This window comes from Nilaparvata lugens, chromosome 4, assembly GCF_014356525.2.
Source record: "Nilaparvata lugens isolate BPH chromosome 4, ASM1435652v1, whole genome shotgun sequence".
In the NCBI taxonomy this organism is placed as follows: domain Eukaryota; kingdom Metazoa; phylum Arthropoda; class Insecta; order Hemiptera; family Delphacidae; genus Nilaparvata; species Nilaparvata lugens.
Window position 1 is genome coordinate 54,675,494 of NC_052507.1, and position 12,612 is coordinate 54,688,105.

Here is a 12,612-nt window from a genome sequence, read left to right on the forward strand (position 1 = left end):
AAGATAACCATAATTTCTTATGATAGTATTTATACATTGGTGAAAATCATTATTTATCATCATTATTCAGTATCATTATTTTTTATTAGAGCGTACATACATTGGCCAATAATGAATAGGTACAGTTGTTTTATGGGCGTGTGCACATATTGACAGAAGAAAGTTTAGACTCCGGTCGAGGTGGTCAACTTTCTTCCGTCAACTCGACGCCCCAACACCTCTTCAGGGTAGATGATTCACATCTACGAACCTTGCAATGTTCGGATTCGGTTTAATGCGACCCATGTGTGTCGAGGAAGGTCAAATCCTGGTGGCCTGGTCCACTGTCTGAGAGCATCTGGAATAATTAATAGGGGGTGCTTCCTCTCTCCATCAGACAAAAAATTCTCACTCTTGTTCATAAAACATTAAATGTTGGATAAGAAGCTAATTTTATTGCATTCACGGATCCCGTAATGTACGGTTGCCATAATTGAATTGAATTGAATTATTTAATGTACTGTATTACAGGTCTCACAATATAAGGCTCGGTTGCACAATTTCGGTTAAATTTTATTCGTGATTAATTTTACGAGAACCAATAAGAGAAGGCTTTTTAAAAAAGAAGGCTTCTCTGATTGGTTCTCGTAAAACTAATAACTATTAAAATTCAACCGGTTTATCTGCAACTTGCACTAAGTTTTGTAAAACACAACAGGCTAACAGTTACCATCAAATTGATTATAAAACTAATCCCTCTAATGAATGCTTCACAATTTGTGCCAGAACAAAATTGTTATATCTGCCTCTATTACTCTGTGAAGTGATCATACTACAGAATATCAGCTTCTAATACATGTGTGATCATACACTCAGTAGTTTAGCTTTAATGTTTGTCATCTGTTTTATCAGTCATAATAAGTATTTACTTATCAACTGTTAGAATTTCTGCTTAATATGAGGGTTTGTAAGTTTTGTCCTAGTCTACCAATTGATGGGTGCTTTGGAAGTAGATGTGAAGTGTAGCCTAATTAACTTGTAATCAAGTGATGTATTATTTTGTTGGCCGTTCTAATGTAGACCTCTGGTTTGCTTGTATGTTTTGAATATGCTGGTTTATAATTAATTGCATAATTCTTAAATAGATTACATACTTGAACTTTGTAATATATATAGACACACGATGGGGGTTAATTTAGCCTAAATACAATTTGAATTAGTATGGTGACAACTAACATTTCAACAGTCAAAATTCTTGAATAATAATAAACTTTTGAACAGTTCAAGAGAGGCTGATTATTTAATGATTTAACAGATTGATTTTACATTGAAAAGTTGCTAATTTGTATAAATTCAATTATATTTACCACTCTCTAGTTCATTAAAAACCATTTGTAATTACAATCAAAACAAACTTTAACAACTATTGAACAATCAAATCTGTTTGATTTATTTCTTATGTTACTGATGCTTTAACTATAGATTTGTAAATCTTAAACTAATAAGATGATAGATATAAATATTAATCTCATATAAATCTATATAAATTAATACATATAAATCTCAGTTGATTGAATTAAAACATTGTGCAGTGAATATAAATTACTGATTGTTAACTATTGATAGAAATTTTATTTTGGTCGACTGAATACATGTGCATTGACGCTTGATAAGAGTTAGAAATTTGTTAACATTTTTAATTCATTTATTTAGTTTGAGACCTAATATTTTTACAATTAAATATTCGGAAATTTGACTATTCAAAAAAAGCTAAATTCTTGTGCATTAAAAACTATATTTTGACAGTGAATATATCAAATAACAATTTGTATAAATCTCAATTAAAACAACTGTATTATTTCTGTCAATTGAAATAAAATGTAACCTTACAGTTGAAAATTTTCTTCAACCTTAATTGAATATATTTCTATGTTAGAAAGTTTTTGTAGATTTTAATTGGGTAATACCTTGGCAGTTTTATAAAATTGAATGAACTTAACGGCACTTATTGATAAATTTACAATTTGTTGAAATTCAATTTAATGAAGTTTTATTGAGTGAAGACTTTCCTTAATTCATTCAAAAATCTCAATTTAATTAACTGACTCTTGTGTGCAATCCACCATGAACGAATACAGCAGCAACATATTTTTGGAGAAGCTGATGTTCCTGCCCTTCAACCTGAAGTGGATAGTGTTCTTCGTGCTGAGTCAGCTACTTGCGTTCATAGTGTCCACCTATCACGTGTTCTTTGTCCACGTTCCCAGTTTCAACTACGTGTTCCTAGTTTCTTTTGTGCTGCTGACAGTTGACGTGGTGGGTGGAGCCATTCACAGCTGTTTTCCGGAGATAGCCAATAGGCGTGAGCATAAGCCTAGGCCGGCGCTGCAGCGCATTGTCGAGGTGGTCTACATTGCTCTCGAGATCGGTAACATTGCCCTGCCAGAGTCTACCACTCTCACCATGCTAATTAACGCGCTGCGCATATGGAAGATATTCAATTGCTACCGTAAGTAACAACTCTGTATATTTTTGATTTTAAGTCAAGTTTAAAGTAAAAAACAATATTGTTTTTTGCTTTTTGGGATCTAAGCTTTTTGCTTTGATTAAAATTGATTGCTTATTCTGATTAGTACTCCTTATTGACGAGCGAAGTGAGGTCTAAGATTCAAGTCGACGGTTTGGCATTTTTCTTAATGTTTGAATGTTTAAATGTTTATATGTTGCGCATTTACGGCGAAACGCGGTAATAGATTTTCATGAAATTTGACAGGTATGTTCCTTTTCAAATTGCGCGTCGACGTATGTACATAGTTTTTGGAAATTTTGCATTTCAAGGATAATATAAAAGGAAAAAGGAGCCTCCTTCATACGCCAATATTACCGTAAAAATCAGACTATAGAATTTTTCATCATAAATCAGCTGCTAGTGGACTATAATACTACCCGTTCAAAAACATCGAACATCTTGAAAATGTATCTTTCCATTAACGTTAGTAGACAGTTGACTATAATACTACCCGTTCAAAAACATTGAACATCTTGAAAATTGTATCTTTCCATCAACGTTGTAGACAGTTGCAGCCAGACCTGATAACAGCGCTCGGTACGATCGATATAAGACAGAAAGCTCTATGTTTATTTAGGATTTTTTCTAGACATTTTTAATTGATAAATTATTTATTAATTTTTGAGAAAACATAACAACAGGTCAATGTAACTCACTGAGCGCGAGGTCTACTGTTCACAGAACTACTAGTTTGCTAGTAAGAAGAATAGAAGGCTTGATTTTTACGGTAGTTTAAGATTAAAACGGAGGAAAAATTGGATGAAGTGGACTTTTTACTTTTCAAAAACACACAATACAATAATAGAAATTATTGTAATTTATTTATTCAAATGTGCTCACAGATTGCCAGATTTGTTTCGCTAAAACTTGAAATTTAATTTTTACTAAAATTTTATTGTTGAAGATTTGAAAGATATGCTATTGATACTGTAATTACTTGCTTATCGCGTTGTTTGGTAATCAGTTTAACCTTAAACATCAATAAGTGTTCAATTAAATAGATTTTACGAAAAAATTATTCAATAGTTGAATTTTTTAAATTTTAATGATATAGTGATTATTTTTTTTATAATTAATTTTCACTTTGTGATTACTAAATCTTGGATTTTAAGTTTTCTCATGTTGAGGATAAGATACTGTTCCTGTGAGTTTTTAAAGCATGGTAAATTTATGTATTCTTCATGATTGTGTATAGCCTATAGCCTATGTATTCCAATATTAGTTTTACTTTAGGATTATTGAACTTTAAATTCACTTTGAAGATATTCTCTTGAGGATTTAGGCATATTCAGTTGCTATTGTCAGTAACTTGCGTTTTAACCTAAAATTAATTATAACTTTACTAGTCTATCAAATCAATTAATTTACTTAAACATGAATTAATTTCATTCATTGAGGATTTCCAATATTTCAATAGCTATAGTAAGCAATTTTTATTCTGGTTTCATATTGAGGTTTTATTGTATGATTTCTGAATAATTATTATTAAATGTAAATCCTAATTAAATGCTGTTAATCACCCCGAAGACTTCTGCTACTGCAAATATTGACAACAGGGTTAACAGCTAGATGGAAATTCGATGATAGCTACTATCCAAAAAATATTTGTCAGCCTGGGAATCGTACCCGGTACCACCTAATTGCTAGTCAGGCATGCTTACATTACAAATAATTTTTGGATAGTAGCTCTCATCGAATTTCCATCTAGCTGTTAATCCTGTTGACGATATTTGCAGTAGCAGAAGTCTTCGTGGAGATTTACAGCATTCAATTAGGATTTTTGTTTAATAATTGTTATGTACTAATTAACATTTAGACAAATGCGATTTCTAATTTATTTTCATCTGTAGACTGGTATGATTTCAATAATTTGATATGAGTTGGTAAAAATACATTTTACTTATTGAAAATGTGGAAAATATTTAATTGACCGAAGCGAAGCTGAGGTCTTAGTTTTGACTCGATCGGATTTTGTCTGTTTGTTTGTACCGCAGTTACAGTCGCAGTTCTTGTCCGATTTGGATGAAATTTGGTATACAAGTTCTTTGAAACAAGGCGCAGAAACGTATGTGTAACGATTTTTTATAAGACCTCCGGTTTTAATATAAATTGAATATAAATTGTGCCGCTCTAAACTGTGCTGTATTGAATGAATGGTATCGTTGGAATGCTATCAATAGAGGACAAGAGTTGTCAGCGGTGAACCTTGAAACGTCTGAGCCGCTCCAAATCATACTGTATTTATTAATTATTGAAGAAAACTTCTCACTTTATTGCACCACTTTCTTCTTCCCTTTTCAACACGATATTTCCCTGTTTCATAGATGAATAGTTTCTAGACCTACCGAACCGGCCGGAGACATCACAGCTTAGTTAGTTAGCTCTTGTTTTCGCTTTAGTATGAGATCGGAAACCGACTTGTGAGCATAAACATTCTGCATAGGCATAACAAGCCGCCATAACATTGAATCTACTTTTCATGAAAAACATTATTAGCAACCTCCTGTCAATAACCCATGTTATTAAGAATCATTTCCGTCTCACTATCGTCTGTGAGACGATTCATAGTCTAAATTGCCTACTGCATATTCCATTTTTCTGTCAGTTGACCAATTTATTATAATTAATTGTTAGAAAATTTGTAATATTGTAAATATGGGGACGATATGAAGGTACCTCCTTGAGAGACATTTATAAGTCCGGTGTCCCTGGAAACAATGTCTTTAGCACTTTCAAAGGAGAAAATAATAGATGTCATGGATAAATCTCACAATATACTGTACTTTCTTAATGGCCCTTCTCATTAGTTTGAAAGTTGTAGGCTATTCATGAGCGAGGTCTTCTGTTCGCAGAACTACTAGTAGTAACTATGTGAAACTTGAATTTTTATAACACTTATAAAGTGAAAATGCACTTACTATTGGCTTATTTTTTGACAGTTTAATGATGACACACAACAGATCGAAACGATCGTCACTACCAATAGTAAGTGCATTTTCACTAAATAAGTGTTTTTAAAATTCAAGTTTAATTTTAATAGTGGAAAATTATGGATATGCAACACAGTAACTATGTGTAAGGTTATATCTATTGTAATGTATCTATTCTAATATCAGTTTCATATGGGGTATTATTGAATCATCGAATCTACTAATAAAATAATATCATGTGAAGGCTTCTCATAATGAGGCTTCTTTATAATTTTCCAGTGACTTCTCCCATAAGTAACTCATGTTTATTTCCTAATGTGTTTCAGTAATAACGTCGAACATAGTAGGCCAAGCCAGCTTAACGTCATTGCTGATCAAGTTCTTCATCGCCAGCCTGATAATCGTGCACAGTTTCTCGTGTCTATGGTTCATGATTCTGCGCACTCAACGCGATGAGGAGAACTGGTCTAGAGAGGTGCTCAGAACCAAAGTCATCAACGAGGACCAGATCATAGAGTGGTACATTCTGTGCGTCTACTTTGTGTCCAACACGTTCACTACTATCGGGTGAGTACTCTAACTATTTTACATTCAATCTATTGAGGCTTCTCTATAGGGTGCAAACATGTTGGAGCGGCAAAGTTAGCTCCAATATTGAGAGTCTCGAATGTAATGCATGTATTCAAATGGGTCGAAATACACCGCGTCTCTCGAGTGCGCCAGGACACCAATGTTTTGTTTATTCGGCTATATTGAGTCTCAAACTATATTTAGTTGTATTAAAAGTACTTCTATAGGTACCAAGTACTATTACTTATAAAGTAATACTATAGTGAGGTCCACGTTATAATGGCAGTGAAGAAAGATCGCAGAAACGGGTTGCCAAATCTCTATATTTGACTCTGTTTTGCCACTGAGTGTACATAGCTGTTACTCAATTCATCCACATTTCATCTAATATTAGTTTTATTTTCTTTGATAAAATAATTAATTTCATCTCAGATAAACTACATTCATCAATAAAATATCATTTTTTATATTTTGTTTCAAAACTTTGCTTTCATAACTGAGTTCAGATTTTTATTCTCATACAAACCTGAAATCTTGGTGGCTAATTTAAAAAGCTGTGAAACCCCAATCTAAACTTCAAATTCAGTGTGACAATATGCTATATCGGCAGTGTTGTCACATTGAATATTGAGTAAGTCTCAATTTCACACAATCTGGTAACCCCGATATCGGCTGTAAGCTCAAGAACTTATTTTATTCAGGCTACATTAGGTCATTTTATAATAGTTTAATAATAATCCATATTTTAGGAATACCTTTTCTTAGATTGTAGGTGTTATAATTTGTATACGGTGATGGATTTGAATTCATTGAGCTTATACTTCCTTACTCGAGTCTTACATTCAATTTAGAACTCAGAGATAATTAATTTTTTAATAGTTCTCATTAAAGTATAACACAGTTTGAAATTTGTTTTGACAATTCACAAAACTGATATTTCCAAAGAGTGCCATTTACATAGCTTGAACGCACACATTTTTTTCTAATTTGAAATAGGATTATTTCTTGATATATTTCTGATATGGATGTCATACGTATCAAACTAAGCCTGATCAATGACATCAGTGTACTGCTTATGAAAGTCTTGCTCCAAATCTTCCAGACACTTTTCCAACTGAAACTTCTCATCGCTTTTTGCACTCAAATAGTTGTCAAACTTTTTCACCCACAACTCCATGCTTTTCGTCTGCTGCATACGTTCCAGTCTAATTTCATATTGTTTCACAATTCTGCATCGTTCCTTTTTCAACGATTCTATCAGGCTTTTATAGTGAACCACCTTGGTGTTGACACGTTGGTCAAAAGTGTTTTTCCAAGTGGAATGATCGTCGCGTATTTGCTTGATTTGACCACGCAATGAATGAAAGTGCTGCTGGAACTTGTTTTCCAGTTTTGCGCGCCGGTCACGCGTCTCTATGAGTCTTTGTCTCGATGCGTCCAGTTGATTCTCAAGGTCATCCGTAGCCGATCGTCTATCCCAGTCAGCTCTACGGATAGTCTCCTGTTTCTTAACCTCCAACTTTCTAAACTTCTCCTTCCACTCACTTTCCAACAACTTCAAAAACTTGCCATCAACGTTTTTCACAGAGTTTTCCAAAATTTCCTTCAACTCCCGTTCTAGTCTACTATTATTTTCCAAAGCTTGACGTACTCTCCTTGTTTGAAATGTTAGTTGCTCATTAATTTCTAAAACAAACGCTTCTCGCTTACCCCTAGCACCTTTTTCCAACTCCTTCAACCTTGACAGATTCTCATTGGTTCTAACTATTTCCTGTTGCAATTCGATTTTTTCAGTGCAAATATTTTCCAACTGATTCTTCTCTCTGTTTAAATTTGTTTTCAAACTGTCGTTGCTCACTTTAAGCTGTTTGATCTCTTTCAATAACTTGGAACATTTTCTGTTTAAAGAGTTGTCAACAACATCCCTATCACTGAAAAACATACTACTGTCATCACATTCTGGTTGACAATTTTTACTTTCGCACAATTTCAAATTTTCATTAGAATATACACCTTTTTTCAAACTTATAACTCCATGTTTGTATGAACTTGTTGAATCTAAAACTGTACTGAGACTTGTGCTTGAATCGCTATGAGAATTCAATTTAAACCCTCTCTTCTTTGGAGGAACTCTTCTCAGACTTGTAAAACTAGAATTCTTAGATAGGTGGCAACAAAACTTATTCAATTTGACATTTTTCTTTCTGTGTAGATCATTTTTAATACTTGTTATTGTCCTACTTGGGTCCGAATTTAGCCGAGAAAATTTATGTTTATTAGATTTGTGGGTTTGCTTCGAGTTGAATACTTTTATACTTGTAAAACTCTTTGATTTTGTACCTCGAGGTTTTGATAACATCCTTTTCTTTTTGTTGCAATGCTTTCTGTCGTTTGTTTGATTAAATGTACAACTTCTCGACGTATCTGAGCATTGATCTTCTTCACTTGTAGCGAGTCTTTCAGAAGATTTGTCACTGAATTTACTGTTACCATCGTTGTCGGTGGTCCAAAACTCTGAATCACTGTAACTATTTGTAAGTAGAATTTGTGTTGGAATTTTTGACAACGGTCCCTCCCAGGGCATGTCACAAAATGGCGGTCCAAACCGTTGTGCCTTCAAGTTGTTGTAAAGTTGATCCATGTAAATGTTTCTAAGTTGTTTGTCTTCAACCGCACATTTAATCAGTTTTTCAATCCACAAACGACAAAGAAATATCTGATTTTTGTCGTGAAGCTGTAATATGTAAGGTTTTATCGCTGTTATTGCGTTTTTAAAGTCCTGATCTAGTTGTTTCATCTCATTTTCTAGCATACTTGGCATTTTACACGTTATACTTGAATAATTACTTGAAGTATATTCCTAGTAAGTCACGTTGTACTTGGTCTCAAAACAAAAGAGAAATGATGTTTACATTGAATTTCATCTCAGATTAGTTTGCTGATTTTATACAGTTTTACAAATTTATCAGTTTTTATGAAACAGCTGATTGTTAGCATTTATATAGCTACTGTAGGTTTTTCAGTGGCCTTTCTTATGTTTGTAGCTATGAAACTAATAACTCAAATGTGTTCATATGAGCAATTCACAATTGCCTTCCCAAGGTTTCATGTTCAAACTCTAGGGTCCGGCTGCAAGTATGTCTGTCTATTAAATTTAACTGTAATTAGCAGCTGATTGATTATCGATTCTGCTTCTTTCAATGGTTCTTTTTACATTGGTTTTGTTAGATGATGTCATTTAATCACCATTAAATTTAAAAGACGTATGTGCAACTGGGAGAAACATTTATATAACTTAGCACATTTTCTCAAGATTCAACAAGTCTGCCCATATACCATAAATTTAATAGTCCAGTCACTATGTACATTGGTGCATGCAATTTATATTGTAGTTCTGATTTCTTAATATATTATTTGGGTACATAAGAGAAGTCCAGAACCAATTTCTTCATGCAAAATTTCCTTGTGCTAGATACAGGGTGGCCCAAAAACCTCGTATTTTCGGCTCATTTTCAAGTTTTCAGCTACTTCTGCCAAATCTCGTTATCGGACAGAAAAATTTGTTCTAGCCTTTTTTTAAGATTATAAAATTTTGAATAACATGAGATCATTCGGAACTCTCTATCTCCAATGAGTACTGAGTTATGATTTTTCAAAAATGAGTGAAATTTTAAGGAAAAATTAATTTTGATGAATTTTAGTTTTTGATCAACAATATTTTCCGATTGTTACCATTTAGATGTATAATTCAAAATCCCTCTGGGCGTATTTTTGTGCTCTACAATCTGAGATCAGGTAGAGCGCTCTATCTTATATAGATTTCCAGGTACACCTGACAACAATGCTCCTTGTATTGTGAAAAACATCTAATTTTCAGCTTCAACCATCATCACCAACTAAATTGTACTCACATTAATATTTCGCACAATGACATTAGTTCATGAGATTATGTTCTATAAGAATCACCCATTAGATGCACTTCATTTTATTATTTCCTAGTGGAGAGGCGCGCTTAAGGACACCTCAAGGATCAAAATTTCAAGCACTTATAACTTCTGACACAATGCTCAGATTTCATCGTTCTACACTTCATTCTTCGGCTCGTCAAGGCGGTCCAATATCATGCATCATAAGTGAAATTCGGTCGAAAAGTGGAAAATTTATTGTTGAGTGTACTTAAGCCCATATTCCAATACACAAAAAATGGTATTTGAATGCTTGGTGATTGAATAAATTTATACTTTCTGTGTCACAGAGTCGGTTATGTTTTTATACTGTCAATCAATCAATCAATCAATTTATTTAGCCTGGCGATACAGTAGTACATAAGGCTACGTCACAAAATCTTCTATACTTATAAAATTCTTATCTCACTGCTCACGATTTCTGGAAAACTACAGGATGGATTGCAACAAAACTTGGAATATAGCTTCCTCATACGTCCTAGGTGCTCACTAAGAAGTCTTTTGGCGATATTTCAACTCTAAGGGTGGTTTTTAAGGGTGTAAAGTTCGTCTTTTAGCATGTATATTCTTCTTCTTCCAATCTCTTAATTATAACTTAAATGTCCATATCATAGGTTACTATGGACCTATAATCTAGAGAGAGTACCTCTTCAAAACAGTTGTTGACTACTGGCAACTAAATTAATAATTTTGTCAGGTTGGCATTAAGTTGAGATGACTTCATTAGGTTGGCACCAAGTTGAAGAACTGATTATAATGCATTTATCGAAAACACAATGATTGGGCACTGCTGCTTCAATCGAAGCTATACCTTGGAGTATAGATAATTTTTATTTTTCAAAAAACAAACTTTTATGACTGAAGTTGCTTCAATCAATTCATCCTATTCTATCAAGACTAATTTTGTTTGTATATCCGAAATTTCGAAAACTGCTTAAACAGTTTCGATTAAATTTTAATAATTCAGTATGATATATGGAGGGTATTTAAAAAACTTCAAAAGTGTCCGTTGTGGAATCTATTTGCAAAGAATGAGGAAATTCGGCCAAAATATAACTTGGGCGAAAGAAAGGGGTTATTTATTAGAACGGCCAAATAGCTGTTGCTGCTTTTCCTAATGTAAAAATATCTTCCATAGAAGTAAGGCGCTTTTCCCATGGATCAATTATTCCCAAACATTGATATTTGTTCTAAAAATATTAGAGACTATGAATTATAGTTCGTTGACTGTCAGTATTCCTCATTAATAGCATCAATGCTCCCAATTCAAACAATGCTGACACAATGATGTGAATCTTACTATAATTTGGTTACTTTAGATCAGATGAAGATAATAATGTTGATGATCGCTATTGTTTCAATTTCAATCATGTTTGACATTTTTACTTTCCTTGCCCTATTACCATAGGTAAGGAAAGTATTGCTTTCCGAAAAAATTAAGGTACCCCAATCCAATTAGTAAATTTCTATACGTTTCAAGGTCCCCTGAGTCCGAAAAAGTGGTTTGTGTGTGTGTGTGTGTGTGTGTGTGTGTGTGTGTGTGTGTGTGTGTGTCTGTGTACACGATATCTCATCTCCCAATTAACGGAATGACTTGAAATTTGGAACTTAAGATCCTTACCCTCAAAAACAGGGTTTTTTCGCGATTTTCTCGAAAACGGCTCCAACGATTTTGATTAAATTCATACCTGGAATAGTCATTGATAAGCTCTATCAATTGCCACAAGTCACAAGTCCCATATCTGTAAAATGGGAGCTCCGCCCCATCTATGCAAAGTTGGATTTCAGATTCCCAATTATCAGGCTTCAGATACAATTTAAACAAAAAAATTCGAGTGGAGAAGATTGAGCATAAAAATCTCTACAATTAATGTTGAGTAACATTTTCACCTAAAATTGAAATTAAGCTCGAAATTCGAGAAAATGTGATTATCTAATTGCAAACTGTTGGCAACTGTTGATTCCATTAAATCATTCACTATGAAGAGATATCAGACTTCGTATGTCTCCAGCGTTATTGTCCTGTCACCAGCTGGCTTAGATCTTTGTTTATAAGAGTAGACTTGTGATGCGCGTGAACACTAGCGTCAGGTGATCAATTCTAATAACGGCAAGGAAAGTTGTGTGAGTGCGCCACACCAGATTTTTGCTTTTGATGCCAGCTGTTATTATTATGTGAAGTAAGCTCTCATTGAATGAAATCATAATCATTGAAGTCAATTATACTAAGAAAGCAATTTCTGTTTGAATATGTGTGTTTGTGGATATGTATGTATGTATGTCGGATGGATCTCGAAACGGCTCTAACGATTTTTATTAAATCAGGAATATAGTGGGTTTGCAACAAAAAACATTATTTTGGAACAGGTCTCAACTCTGGGAAAACTCGCTGAAGCTCCTTGAGAGAGGATTATTGGTCCCTCAAGTAGCAGCTGATCAGAAAAAAGTTTCCATAATCTGTTTAAAACGTGAGAGATTGTGTGCAAATGAAAAAGATTACAATATCTGTAGTTGAGTCAACAAATTTAGCGACCCAATTAATTTAAAACATTACAGTATTCATGGAACATCTGGAAGAATAGATTCAGAAAGTGACCGG

The 12,612-nt window shown here is 33.6% G+C and overlaps 1 protein-coding gene across 3 annotated transcripts in view; it reads left to right on the forward strand.

The window, feature by feature from the left end:
* Positions 1 to 235: 235 nt before the first annotated feature.
* LOC111052522 overlaps positions 236 to 12,612 on the forward strand; it is an 87,383-nt gene continuing 75,006 nt past the window's right edge. For 2 of the 3 annotated variants that reach the window (XR_005571066.1, XM_039425878.1), the window contains exons 1-2: positions 236 to 2,488; positions 5,805 to 6,045. Coding sequence is in view for 1 of the 3 variants with exons in the window: in XM_039425878.1 (XP_039281812.1) it covers positions 2,104 to 2,488; positions 5,805 to 6,045 (626 nt within the window). In the remaining 2 variants the exon portion in view is untranslated. Of the gene's footprint in view, positions 2,489 to 5,804; positions 6,046 to 12,612 lie in introns of those variants that run through there. The other variant, XM_039425879.1, reaches the window with a different exon arrangement.